Source organism: Palaemon carinicauda, chromosome 42 (genome assembly GCF_036898095.1).
Source record: "Palaemon carinicauda isolate YSFRI2023 chromosome 42, ASM3689809v2, whole genome shotgun sequence".
Classification (NCBI taxonomy): Eukaryota; Metazoa; Arthropoda; class Malacostraca; order Decapoda; family Palaemonidae; genus Palaemon; species Palaemon carinicauda.
The window spans coordinates 22,720,755-22,736,361 of NC_090766.1; the positions used below are offsets into that span (position 1 = coordinate 22,720,755).

The 15,607-nt window shown below is 32.6% G+C and overlaps 1 protein-coding gene across 1 annotated transcript in view; it reads right to left on the reverse strand.

Annotated features, from left to right (window-relative positions):
- Nucleotides 1–12,643: 12,643 nt before the first annotated feature.
- Nucleotides 12,644–15,607, reverse strand: part of LOC137632956 (dnaJ homolog subfamily B member 12) — a 61,562-nt gene continuing 58,598 nt past the window's right edge. Inside the window, exon 7 of the mRNA XM_068365091.1 lies at nt 12,644–14,881. Within this exon, the coding sequence (XP_068221192.1) occupies nt 14,772–14,881 (110 nt within the window). The 3' untranslated portion in view covers nt 12,644–14,771. The remainder of the gene's footprint in view (nt 14,882–15,607) is intronic.

Consider the following 15,607-nt stretch of genomic DNA (forward strand, 5'->3'; position numbering starts at 1 on the left):
TGGTTCTTATGTTCCGGGAGGCCGGGACAAAGCTGCCAGGCCGAAGGGGCGACTCTCTCCGCTGGGCGGATGAAGTCGGAACCTTCACGGACTTATGCTTGTCACTCGAGCCTTGTTGCGACGACCTCCGTCGGTGATCGGGTCTGTTGGAGGAGCCGTGTCGTGGGGGTGGCGAAGGAGCTCTAGGGAGCCAGCCAGAGGTACTCGGGGCTGCTGAAGCCCCTAGGAGCTGGCTACGGGGGATGGTGACCCGCACCCATTCGCCTTTCGCCAAAAGGCTCCTCTTGTGCTTCCTCCTGGGTGATCTGGAACGTCTTCTTGCGTAGCGTGAACGGGAACGGGACCTCTCCCGTCTCCTTCTTGAGTCCCTCGGTCCTTCATCCTCCGAGGAGCAGGAGTCTGACCTGCAAGAGGAGGCCGATGACTAGTAGGAATGCGAATCCACTGAGTCGTCCGAAATGTCTCGAGTTGTTGGTGGGGCTTCGTGCCGGTCCGCTGATGAAGAAGGTTGAAGAAAGACGGGCGGAAGCGTTGCCGACGGCGCCAGGGGAGAGCGAGGCACCTTCTTGCGGGCGAACCAGGTGTCGAACTCCTCCACCAGTCTCATGGGCGACATGAAGGGCATCCTCGGAGGCGCCCATGCGAGGGGGTCCAAACTCGGCGAATCTTCCTTCTCGGCGTCTCCCCCGATCACTGACGTACCTGAAACACAGATCCAGGATGCAGGGGAAGAGGCTGTCGCGGCCTTCCCCCACATCGGATCGTCAGTAGAAACGGGCCCTGCTGGCACCAGGACCTCGTCTCCCGAACACACTCCCGTCCCTCCCTCAGGCCCCCACTTGCCTGGACCGACACAATATCCCCAACAACAGACATCACAGACTCCTGGGGAAGAGCAATGGGCCGCTTCCCCGCAACGGACTTACCTTGTCCCCTACTCTGGGTAGGGGAAGGCGGCAGAGAACCCCTCTCCAAAGAGACATCGGGCGATGCTAAGGGCGAGGCAAAGCTGGATTTCTTCAGCGATCTCTTGGTCGCCGCCTTCTTTTTAGTGCCATAGCGCACCCACTGAATTTCCTTCCAGGACTCGCACTCCGGACACGTGGCTGTAGGGGAACACACACTGCCCCTACACGATGAACACAAAGAGTGGGGATCGACTTCCGGCTTGGAAAGAAAGGCCCCAAAAGATTTACTGACCATAGGCCCAGGGCAACGGCGGGGATGCTCCATAACGCAACACATAAGCACCAATCGACACAGGAATACAAGAGAGAAAGGTAGGATAAGGTAGGGTTTGAACACGAGGGGACCGCATGGGTACCACGTGAGACACAAAGGGTCGCACTGGGTGAAGAGAGCGCGGCGTGTAATCACGACGCGACCAGAAAACTTATTGGAGGTCGAGACCTGAGCGAGCACGCTCTCTGACCCTGGGTCGCCTCATGGCGCGTATCCTTCCGCCAGAGGTTCCCCCGCATAGAAAATGGAGATAGGGTAAACTACACAAAATTCTGGTAAGTACTCCGTGTTGGAACAATTAAATTTTTCTCCAGCAGTTTGCCACATGGGTAAATAAACAAATGCAAATAGTTTATTTTATATCAATTTCTATTAAGGGAACAAGTGATTGGAAATTGGCACAGCAGTTGAAGAATTTTACAGCATTTATATTGTTATATTACATAAATTGTCTTTTGTCCTTTTCTTACAATAGGTCACAGTGAAATATAATATAGTAAAAGTAGATTTAAATTGTCTTCATATTTCTACTCCAAGATGTTTTTCTGGTGGCCACTTCACTGTAGGTATGAAATATTTGGTCACATTTTATATGAAATCCTGATAATAAAAAGAACCTGAAAATTCACAACCACTCCCATGTAAAGTTCCACTACATACACTGCAAATTAAAATGACAGATATACTCAACAATTGGCCAACAAAGGTACTGTGTGCTGTTTATATACAACACATGTACCATCCAATTTACTGTACCTGAGAGTCACTAGTTAGTAAATGTCAAATAATAAGTTCTAAGGAAGTATTGAAGAATGGACCTAGAAATTGAAAGAACAGGAACTAGAACAAATGGGAAGAAAAAATAATACATATTGATGTTTACCAAGACATCCAAGGCAAATTCAATACTTGATATTAGGAGTTGAAATTCAATACTCTCATAGGATTACTCTACAAATGGCCTGTTTTCTGTGAATAATTTATATTTAATTTGATAAGTTACATCTCATTGAATATCTAACTATTGGATAGGACCATTTAAAAATAAAACAAAGATACAATATACTTTTATTTACTGATAATGAGAGTACAATACCATACTTTTAGACTGAAAACAATATACACAACTTTATAAATACTGGTTAATCAACCGTACAAAATGTATCTTCCATCAACAGTCCTGTGCAGTGAATATTCTTACATAAACCTCAAATATTCTTACTAATATATACATTTCATATAAATACACATTTGCTGAACAGCGAACACCGATATTACATGTACAGTACATACAAGTCAAAATCCAGTTTCAAAAAACTGTAAATAGCATTCAATGTAGGTTTCTCATTTCATAATCACAAATACAAAATTTACAAAAACCTTATTACTTTATACAAAAATAATTATGCCTAAGTAATACCTATACATTTCTGAATGGTGAAAAAGTCTGCTATTATTTTTTTTTTAACTTTTTTATAATAAACTGTATCTTCTGACACTAATCCAAAACCCAAACCAAGTGTTTTGGAAAACACACCTTCGTAACAATAATTGAGATAAAATTGAAATTTCCCTTACTATAAATGTGTTTGCTATCACATCTTGGTGCTATTATAGTATGCTATCTACCGTCAAATTCCTACTATAGTATGGTATCTACCACAAAGTATGTTATCTACCGTCAATGTTAATCTCTCCTGTTTGATGAGGATTATTAAACAAATTACTTACCGCCAGTATGTTATCCCCATTGGACTTTAATGATAGTTTAATAATATTTATTGGAAGGACAACATGGATGCATAGTTATAAACAGTTTGTAGGTTCGGTTAGGTTGGGTTAGGTTAGGTTAGATTAGGACATGGGTGCATAATTATAAGCAGTTTGTAAGTTAGGTTAGGTTGGGTTAGGTTAAGTTGGGTTGAGTTAGGTAAGGTTAGGTTAGGTTAGGTTATCAAGTCAGTATTGATCCTCCTTATTAGAGGCGGATTAGCAAGTAGACCGTATCTTTAGGGACTGATGGTGGGTATCATACTATAGTGAGAGGGGGGGTTGGTAGATAGCAAAATCGGCGGTAGATAGCATACTATAATAGCACCCACATCTTTGCTTTTAAGTTTCTTAAATGAACAGACTGCAAGATCAAGGAACTGAACAATGAGGATTACTGTATACAAGTACACTTATTAGTATTCATCTTGTCATACAAGTTCAATAAATATTGTACCTACTTTAGAAGTGGTGATGAAAGATTCTTTTACGAAATCAGGTTTAACGTAATAAGTAAACCATTCTTAAAGTCTTTTTTTATCCATTTAATATGCTATTTTCAACAGCAATCGATCTCATATGATTCGTTTCAATTGTAATACTGTCTTCAATAACGCTTTCCATGTACAGTATACTAATTTCACACTGCATATGATTTGCTGTTGAGTATTTTTACAGTTGGCATTTCCTCAAACATATAATGCTTTGAATGCATTTTTTCTCTCTAATAGGAAAGAATGGATGAATTTTGTCTGTATATAAGTATATGTATGTATGTAGTTTCATCTCAATGACTTCATCAAGAGGACTGATTTACTGATGTGAAGTTTTACAATATATATCATAATGTACAGTGTGGGTAAACATGTATACAAAAACATCTCAGAAATATGCCACCTGCAAAAACTCAAACCTGCAAGTGCCTTCGTAGGTGCAGTTCATAACCCATTAGCCAGGTGGGATGCTTAAAGGGGCACCTCAAAAGTCGAGCTGTCTTTGCTGATGGGATATGAGTTCCTCTGACTATGAAGATATATGGGGGCTTGGATTTGGGCTGGTGGCATATTTTCCTTATGTTTTGTTCTACAAATGTTTGTATGAATATTCGTGCCTTCACTGTGCAGTGAATATCATAAAAATCTATCAATAAATCAATCCTCTTGAACAAGTTATGGAGATGAAATTAGTCAAGATTCACTGAATATTTTCATTTTCCCTGTTTTTTTATCTAGGGCAAGAACCCGTGTCTTGCTATAAGCAAGGTGCTCTAAAACAAATGAATGAACGGTGTGGTTTGTTATGTGTGTATGTGTGTATATATATATATATATATATATATATATATATATATATATATATATATATATATATATATATATATACATTTTATTTATATATATATATATATATATATATATATATAAATATAATATATATATATATATATATATATATATATATATATATATATATATATATATATATATATATATATATATATATATATATATATATATATAAATATATATATAAATATATATATATAAATATATATATATATATAAATATATATATATATAAATATATATATATATATATATATAAATATATATATATAAATATATATATAAATATATATATATATAAATATATATAAATATATATATATATATATATATATATATATATATATATATATATATATATATATATATATATATATATATATATATATATATATATATATATATATATATATAATATAAATATATATATATATATATATATATATATATATATATATATATATATATATATATATATATATATATATATATATAATATAGATCTTATTTTAGCAATGTTTAATAAAATAAATCTAATTCTCATTATTAATAGATAATTCAAAATGTGAAATTTCCAAGTTCTTCACACAAATCTCTCATTTTCCTTCATACCTATGTGTACTGTATATACCTAGTGAAAGGTAAACAAACTGGGTACTGAGCAGTTGCATAAAACAGCAATAGGACAAACTTTCCATCAGTTAATAAGTAATTTTTTATGTCGTCTCTCAGTTACTCTTATTCCTTCAGTCTATTTACAGACCAAATAGGAGTGGCAGAGAAAGCATAACCGTTGATACAGAGATTTACATATCTCAAACATAAAATCTTAAAGGTTTGTATGAATTACAAGTCATGTCAATCTCTGAAATTAGTAATTTATGACAGAACTTAATACCTTCTGAACTTTTCCGTTGCAATTTCATCCAAAGGGTATCAAGGAGTCAGTGATGCATACCTTAACTGAGTTTAGATCTATGATTTCCAGTCAGAAACAAGACTTGGAAGCAGTTACGCGTGGTTTAGGTGTTGGCATCTCAAGGTTCAAAGCTTAGGAAAGGAAAGGGGATGATGGCTGCCAGTTAATAAATATAATGTCTTTTATCATAGGAACGAGATCCTCAAATTTGAGGGAAATAATAACTGGAACCTCTAGTAACCTGTACTTACAACTTCAAGAAGCTATAATGCGCATGTGTCAACCTTAACCATACCCATTATGGGTATGTATTCTTATTTACAGCATAGGAGATTACTCATCTTAGGTTCCTACTGATTTAGCAAAGAGCCATAATTGCAAAGGTGTAACACTCTACAAATAGGCTACTGATAGGGCACTTACACCTGGCAAAGATGGAAAACACCTGCAATCCATGCCAGGATGAAGGGAGAGAAGCCTTGGGCCTTTGCGCAGAGATGGTTTAAACCCAATTACCGAAATCCTTTATGCTAATTTAAGCAGCTGCTCAGTACTTCATCTCTGTCCTTTGCCATGTATGTAGTTTAAAGTAAAAATATGAGGCTTGTCATTTTTACAGACCCATTTCCTTTTCTACAGACCTCTAACGTAAATCTTTATCTACACATTGTACACTTGGCAGAAATGTTCATACTTCCATACATAAGAGCTTAGATTAAGCTCCATTTAAATTTATCTATCAATCTACTTCATATTGTACCCACAATATTCATGGAGAGTAATGCACTGCATTAAATAACAGTAGTGTGAGAGTACTTAGTAAAAAAGGCAAATTGTATCTACAGCAATAGCTAATAAGTTTACAGGTGAAAATGAGGTATCATATGTCTATACAACAATCACTGAAACTATTAAAACAAACCAGAAAGAACTATCCTACAAAAACATGATCACTTAAAATAAGATATTTGCAAATCTATTGCACCACTTGACAAACACTGAGGGATAAGTGTCTATCAACCAACAAAGTTTTGCCCAAACACAGCAGTGACAACCTAAATAGCAACCACAAAATCCTCTGCTTTGTAGCTAACAATGGACCGTGAAATTAAACTGAAAATATGTTCACCTAACAAAAAGAATCACATCATAACCAATTGACTATAAGAATAATATTTTCTCATTTCTGAAAGGAACTCAAACATTTATATTTGATTTTTCCAAAAACAAGTTTGGCAAGAATGTAAACTCAAGTAGTTTCCCTAACTAAAATTTCATTTAACCTACAGCTTTTTATACAGTATATAATTCAATCACAGTCTTACATTACCACACTAATATCCTGTGTCCATATACTTAAAATCTATGAAATAAAATACAATTTTTACCAAGGGAAGTAGAATAATCTATTCTGTGATAGGTTACTTACTAGTTATATCTATATCAGTATAGTATTCATATAAAATCTAAATAGAAATATAGAATTTCTATTCATCATCTATATGTGAAGTGTTAAAATTTCTGATAAACATTAATGGGATATTCTTACCAAAGACAATTATCTGAAAACTTCTCAATTTTACAACCAAAATGAGCAGCTTTTGAAATACATAAAACAGAATCACACTTAAAATTTATTCTCGCTGATAAATGTCTCGTACACCGTATTCAAAAATCCTATTTTTTTTTTTTTTTTTGCCAAATTCAAGAACTGACAGTCAATACTTGTACTGTATTATTTCTATGAACCTCCCCTGATGATACTGTATGAATTTTTTAAAGACCTAATAAGACTCGATATTTACACTATACTGTACAGTACAATTAAAATATGAATTTGGTGTTTCAATACTTATGGTTGATATCACAGAAGCCGATTATTCCTGTGCTTCTTCACTTGAAGTAGATATCGCACATATTTTCTCTAATCTTAACAGCAAAATGTTGCCAAACAAACATTTTGCCTTTAACGACCCAAGCAAGACCCAAAATAAACATCTGCTTCTGGCAACACTGGCAAATATAATTTTCACTTCTATAGTCATTACGCACAATACATATGAGGCCCTTGGATTCCAGCACTACAATTTCATGAGGGATAAAAAAAAAAAAAAAAAAAAAAAAAAAAAAAAAAGTATTTTATTTACAATTTCAGTGCTCTTGTATCAATATGGACAATCATACTCTTACATTTAACGCTCACAAGCCCTGACAGCCTTGAAATACACCTTTCAAAGTTTTTAAAACTTAACATGGCAAATGTGTCACTGAGCAAATGTATTTACGAAAAGTACATACTGTACAGTATGCTGTATAATCAAAAAGAAATATATTCTTACAATAAACAATTTCATAAAAGCTAAATATCAAATGGTACGATGCACAATTTCATGGCTGAAAACTGAACAATAACCAGATACTCCATTTAAATGTGGTTGATAAGATTTACTATGGATAATATCCAAAGGTGTATTTCTGTATATTGTTATTTAATCCAGTAATTATGTTTAGACTATGTTTATAGTTAAACTAGTTTTGATAGCCATTTTGCTTGATTATGATAAATTATTCATAAGCTTTAGAATATTATATAAAAAAGAGGGTTAGGTTCTTTACGGATGAAGTCATTTGAAGAATTTCACTATATGAATCCCATAGAATATTCATCTTCTAATTGATATCAGCTCCACCATTGTGTTCAAAGTGTGATACTTTACAAGAGCCCTGTGTAAATATTTGGCAACTGCAGTGCTAAAAAACCTTATGCATAGTATTGAAAATTTATGGTTTAACAATAATTCAACATCATCATTGTATTTTAAGCAGACCATAAGTTTGAAGATCTGATCAATATCCTAATACCTATACAAATACTATGCATCAAATGTATAAGTACATAATTACTATATTGCAATGGTAGTAATTTCATATATAGGTACAAAACTGCATTCTCAAAGGACTGACTTGAAGAATTAAGCTTAAATACATGATTATAAATTGCACAATAAAATAAAAAAGTTGTTTATAGAGTAAACGTAAATAAAAATGATAATGTTTCTTGTAAGACGTGTAGACATGTATCACTAATGTATATGCATGCAATTGCAATTATTAAGCAGTATAAAACTACCATAGGATGGAGCAAAACCCATATAAATTGAGTGATCTTAGAAAAAAATACGAAACATCTATTCTTCAAAGTGATTAGCGCACCCCAGAAATTAATTTAATTGTAAAGAGTAAATAGTCATTTATCACTTATCAATTTGAGATGAACGTCCATTCCACAAATTATAAAATTAACTATGATGGCTTCAGTAACTTAATCCAGTTATTATTGTAAATTGAACTACTCCGATGTTATTCCAATAGCCCTTATATTTCAAAATTGTGATGAGAAAGATGGATGAACATTTACTGTATGTACTCATTACAGGACTTGTGAAACTCAGATCCTCTTACATAACCTTTACCATCCTATAAAAGCATTTCAAAAGGGGACAATACCACCACATAAGACAATAAATTACTTACAAGCTTATTTGTTGACATAAGCCCACCATCTTAATTTTCATTGCAACAGAGCTTCTATAAAGTACTCTATACTCAAATTGATTGTACAAGTATTAAACTTTCCTTTTCAAAAGTTTCCCGAATAGAAGTATCTTTGTAAACCACGTCATTATGAATATTCTTGTATAATATTATATAACCTGCTTACCAATTACAGCAAAAACCAACATTATATTCCAAGTTAAATGCTATGCTTCAATTTTTCCTACCCTTATGACCCCGGGAGGATAACTAACCTAATTAATTTATAACACATAAAATATAATTTTATGTTTCTACAAGATTTTACGAGAAGAATAAGGATGTCTTTCATTCATGATTTGCCAGATACTGCACTTTTTGTATTATACCTTGCAATCTTTCGAAAATATTTAGCCCTCTACGGTATTTTAGAATACATACAATATCATTTTATGTTTATAACAGCTTTTACAATGAGGAGAATAAGGATGTCTATCATCCATGATTTGCCAAATGCTGCATTTTTTTTATATCTTGCAATCTTTTGAAGAAATTATTTAGCCATCTACAGTATTTTAATAGTGGTTAAATTTCTAATACATCTACAAGCACTATGCTTAGCACTACACATCAGATTCACACTTGCATACAAAACCTCATACCAAAATTAATTTAGAAAGGTAAAACTTGAAGATTTGTTTGTAAGACTGGATTTGATGAAAATTAGCGAAATACCATCAGCTATATCACCTCTGTACAGTACTTTGACTTTAATCTCCTCTTAATATTATTGAAGATAGATGTGGAATACAGTACTGCAGTTGCTTTCAACAGGCACATACTTTTCCTGATGTCTTATCATGTTACTTTTGTATACAGTATTCAAAAAGAGGAAGGGAAAACTTATACAATTTCCTCAGAGGTAACTATAGATTACATATGCAGATCGTGAATGAAGTATACACACCTATATAAGTTAGTTACTCTGTAAATACTCTTCACATTGGAATATGCGGGGCTTTAATAGGAGGAACTTAGTGAAATGTTTGCTATGGTAAAGGTACTTCAATATCTTCATTCGTTACCAAATCTGTGCATTAATTAACATTGATATACCTTTCAGCATTAACCCTTTAACAATACCTGTGTATGATAAATTGAAAAAATTTACCCTACACTAAGCATGAGGGATCCATTTAAATACAGAACGTGATAAGAGACATAACAAGGATTTTAAAAGTGATTTAGCTTGGAGCCTGCATGGAAAAGTGGGTATTCACAAAGAACCCTAAACAGGATAGTGGGAATGTATTATACAGTATCAATGTATAGGTATTTAATGAAAGAATGAGAAATATGAACTGGACAAGAAATGTTAACAAGTTAAAATTCTGAAGGCAAAGATATTTGTGATACAACTCTTGAATAGTTTCATGAATTAACTTAAAATTTACACATTTTCAGCTGCACATTAGTCAGGATGCATAAGTTTTATATATTTTGCAATTGTCTAATCTTTCGGTTACATTTTTTAAATAAACAACATTTTTTCTTTAACAAATTAATATATACGAACAGCATGAGACAACAGGTGTCTTACCCTGGAATCCAACTTACTGAGCATTTACTATACAGTTTATTCGTATGTGAATATATATATATATATATATATATATATATATATATATATATATATATATACATACAGTATACACACATATATATATATATATATATATATATATATATATATATATATATATACACATATATATATATATATATATATATATGTGTATATATATATATATATATATATATACATATATATATATATATATATATATATATATATATATATATATATACATATATATATATTATATTTATTTTAACTGTATACATAATATATCTATAATATACTGTATATATATATATATATATATATATATATATATATATATATATATATATATATATATATATATATATATATATATATAAAATGCACATAATACATCTATAGTGTGTATATATATAAATATACATATATCAATTTGCAGAAGATTTAGCAATAAAGGTCTTACTTACCTCAGTGACATAAATCGTTATCCTTTGCATAAAATGCCCCTACCTCCACCAACATACTATAGGGACCAATGAAAAAAGCCATCTTGGATGTCACACACCACTGCAAAAGCTGTATACTTCAGTAGAACTGGAATACAAACTAAACCAGTAATTTTCCATTTTTTCACCATTAAAAAAAATTAGGTAAAAAGAAGACAATAATTCTGGCATTTCACTATTCAAATAAAATTTATTATATGTTTAATATTTCCTTCTTTTGAAAAGTAGCACTGACAGAGACCATTTTTCGTGTCCTCGTGAGTAATTTATCACAATATGATATTAGATGAGAGTGGGATATTATGGGGTAAAATACAATTTACCTATTACGTAACAGGATGAATATACTGTACACAACTTTTCATAAGTGACTAGATGAAAATACGTCCTTATCATAGGTAGGCATTACCAACACCATCTCGATAAAGCCCCATGAAAAATGAAGCTATGAATATTGAACATTACTGTTCCTATACAGCATCAGGGAGAGAAGAGATAAAATACTAATATGTAACTTTAAACAAAAGAAATAAGTATATATAAGCATTTTGGCTTCACTTTTAGGCATTGCTGGCTTCCCAAAGAAATGAGAGGAAACAGTGTGATAAATCTAAGACAAAATATCTATTGAGGAAAAAATAGGAGTGTTTTAGTGATAGATCAAAATTTAAATCTTTTAGTATATAGATTCTTAAGGCTAATATTTAAAAACTTATATAATTTTCTAAAGGATATATTTTGGTTGGCAATGCTGAATGGAAACCTTTAAAACCTTAATATATCATTTGACAATGTTCAGTATCATTTATTCTTTTCAAAGACACTTTCCATCAAAAATAAATGCAAATGTACAGAAATAAATACAAATGAAAATGAACATATATTGACTATACTTACACCTGGGCCACATTTGAATAGAAGCTAGTTTTAACTTAGTCCCATTATGAAACTTCCCACTGAAAGAGCACTTTTTTTTCCTAATAAAAGGCCTTATTCAAAATTGTTTAATGCTTGTCATCTATAAGTGTGATCAAGTCAATTACATACCACTGGGTCTCATTGTAACTCTCATCTCCAGAATACAGAAGGTCCTTAAACTACAAACGTTCAGAGATAAAAACATAAATCCAACTAAAATCATTAATTTCAGATATTATATCAAAAGTTCATCTACTGTAATAGAATAATATAATACTGTAATAAAAACAATATCATATAATCTAATACCATAAGCAAATCGACATTTGCAATAACCTAATATTTATTTCATAGGAAATGAGATGATTTGGTGACTTTTGCTGCTGGAAATCGTAGGCATGAGAGTTAGGTTAGGCCTACCCTACGACACAATTCAACTTACGAACAGCTTCTTGGAACATATTAACCCTTTTACCCCCAAAGGACGTACTGGTACGTTTCACAAAACTCATCCCTTTACCCCCATGGACGTACCAGTACGTCCTTGCAAAAAACTGCTATTTAAAGTTTTTTTTTTTTTTCGATATTTTTGATAATTTTTTGAGAAAATTCAGGCATTTTCCAAGAGAATGAGACCAACCTGACCTCTCTATGACAAAAATTAAGGCTGTTAGAGCAATTTAAAAAAAAATATACTGCAAAATGTGCTTGAAAAAAAATAACCCCTGGGGGTTAAGGGTTGGAAATTTCCAAATAGCCTGGGAGTAAAAGGGTTAAAGTTTGCAAGTTGAGGACCTTCTCCTAAAGTACCGCGTTATGATAAAAGAACAAACGTGAAAAATCCAACCCCTTTCACAAAGAGAAAATCTTGAAATAGAAAGTTCTTTAAAACTTATCAAAGGAATGGATGCACTCTTAAATACTGTACACTGAATTCAGATTTCAAATCAACATTAGGCTATAGGGAGTGTTATTTGGAAATACCCAATGACAAATACACTCTACCAACATTCGGACTTGATAAAAAATGAAAACATTTCTATAGGAGATTCTTTCTGACAGTGTAGCTTCTAGTTCAGGGTTTAAACCCTGACATACCAGTAATGTCGGCCTTTGCAATATCAACGACTCAGTGATATGTAACTATAATTTTCTCTGCGGACAACCATTATTCCATACAAATATGAATCCCAACCTGCCATTGTCTTTTGAGTTAATAAAAGACAATTTTGCTCTTGTTATTAAATATCATCGTGAGGCCCATTAATGAATAAATATAAATCAATTACCTCCTAGTAAACCTCATTACCTAACAGTGATGTACAATAAACATATAAAAACAAATAACAATCAATAGTAACAGACCATCATTACTTGCATTACAGCAGACGATGCTGAAGGCAACTCCACAGAAATACCACGTGACAAAACAGATGAACTGGTCAGAACTTCGAAAGCAAAACGTAGAAGCTGGAGGACATATCAACAAGGTTCTATCCAATTACCCCTAAGATCCCAAAGAATGTAAATAGTCTGGGAAATAATAACCTCTAATACAATTTTGTTTCTACCATTCTTTCAATTCTTTACTCTTAAATACAGTATAAAAAAAAACTCCCTCCTTACTAAAGGTGAAGTACAACTTCGTAAAAGAGTATGTCTACCTTTTCGGCTAAAGAGCAGGGAAAGTATGGAAAGGAGCTATTATAAATTAAAGAGCAAAGAAGCCTCTATCATCAATGGCTTGTAAACCACAAAACCAAACAAAAGATATACATTCTTGATTTATGCAGCAAGATTATCAAACTCTTGCTTACACTGTACTACATTTCTGGTATAGATAAAATTCATTTCCTCAAAAATAAATAATGTCCCCTTCTACAAACTTCTATATAGGAAAATAGTCAAATCACACAAGTTAATAGGTTAATTCTATCGGACCACAGAGTTAGAATTCTTAACTCACATGGCTGATAAAAATGAGGGTTTTCTCCTAAAAGCAAATTAATAATTATATCCATCTAATATAGTACAGATTTTTAGAATCTTTATAAGACTAAATATGTTGACAATTTTGCCAAATCTTCTTAAAAATGCCTCATGTCCAATAATAGTACTTGTCCTTCCTTGTCGACTGAAATTTTGGCATTCATATAAAATATATTCTAGTGTTAATTTTTTTAGTATCTCCTCTATGGACATATAATATTCCATTATAAACAATAACTCTTCCCTTAAAAAGATGAATAATAATGTTTTGTCCTTACTCAAAATACAATCTACACTGCATATAAATAGGGCAATGCACATTGAAAAATCCTTCAAGCCTTTTGGTATCAACCTTTACTCATAAAATTTTCCTTAACTACAAAAAATTATGATAAAATAGTCCCAAACTAATTTAAAACAATATGTTCCAGTAAAAGACATATAAATGCCTTTGACAAACACTCATTCATATGCAACAACAGTTACTTCGTGCCATTGGTTTGCAAATTTCCATTAAGAGCTGCATAAAATTTTCTCCTGTGTCACATTACAATTAACCCCATTTTACGGAGGCCACAGGTAACGTGAGATAAGAAAAACGCATTTACACAAAGTAAACGAAACTTTACGCTTCCAAAGCAAAATTTGCCATAGAACGTGACAAAATGTTCTAGTAGCTCACAGTGACTGGGAAGTTTTCTATGTTAATCTAAAGAAGAATATAACAAATGCTACACAACAATGTCAAAGATTACAGAAATACAGTCCTCCAAATTGCTTGTTTAATCAACTATTCCATCCCAAACTGAAGGGTTTCATAGCAGTCTATAGAACTGTGAACAAGCAACATTTCAGATGTATTGATGGGCTAAGTTGATGAAGAACTTGGTTATTACAATAAAAAACTATAACTCTGAAAGGTCTTAACTATACAGGCTTTGCAGTGAATCACAGGAGGGTGTTCGTAATTCTTGGGCCCTTTTGAACATCTGGGAGTCCCCAAACGACCGAGCTCTCCAAATCATATTTTCCTCTGAAAAAAATAAGAATGTAAAATATTTTAGGTGACCAAAAACAGTTAACAGTTACTTACAAGTATATTTTAAATCTACAATAAAATACATAAAGAAACAGACATCTGACTTTATGGCTTGATAAATGCAACATTTATCTGAGAAAGAAAGAGTATATATATATATATATATATATATATATATATATATATATATATATATATATATATATATATATATATATATATATATATATATATATACACACACACACACACACACACACACTCGCACACACACACACACCATTCAAACAGCAACTTTGTCAGAGACACTACAGGACACTGCTCAATGAGTTAAAAGTGATTGTCAAAATTTAAGTTTCTACACATCCAAACTATAAATATTACTTTTTCCCTCAAGATACAATACAATACAATACGAGAATGATGATAAAGATATTTTCAAAACTGGCATCATAAATTTCACCAGAAACCTTAGGGAACTGTATGACTTTGCTTTAAGAATCTTCAAGGCTTTTGAGAACAGATACCATGCTAAATGGCGACATCTATTTCAGAATTTCAAAATATTGATAAATAGTTAATGGCATTTTTGGACAGTTCACTGTCAAAAGAAAGCCCAGAGAGAGAAAGAAACTTTGTTATCCACTTTTATTGATAAATAGTTAATGACATTTCTGGACAGTTCACTGTCAAAAGAAACCCCAGAGAGAGAAAGAAACT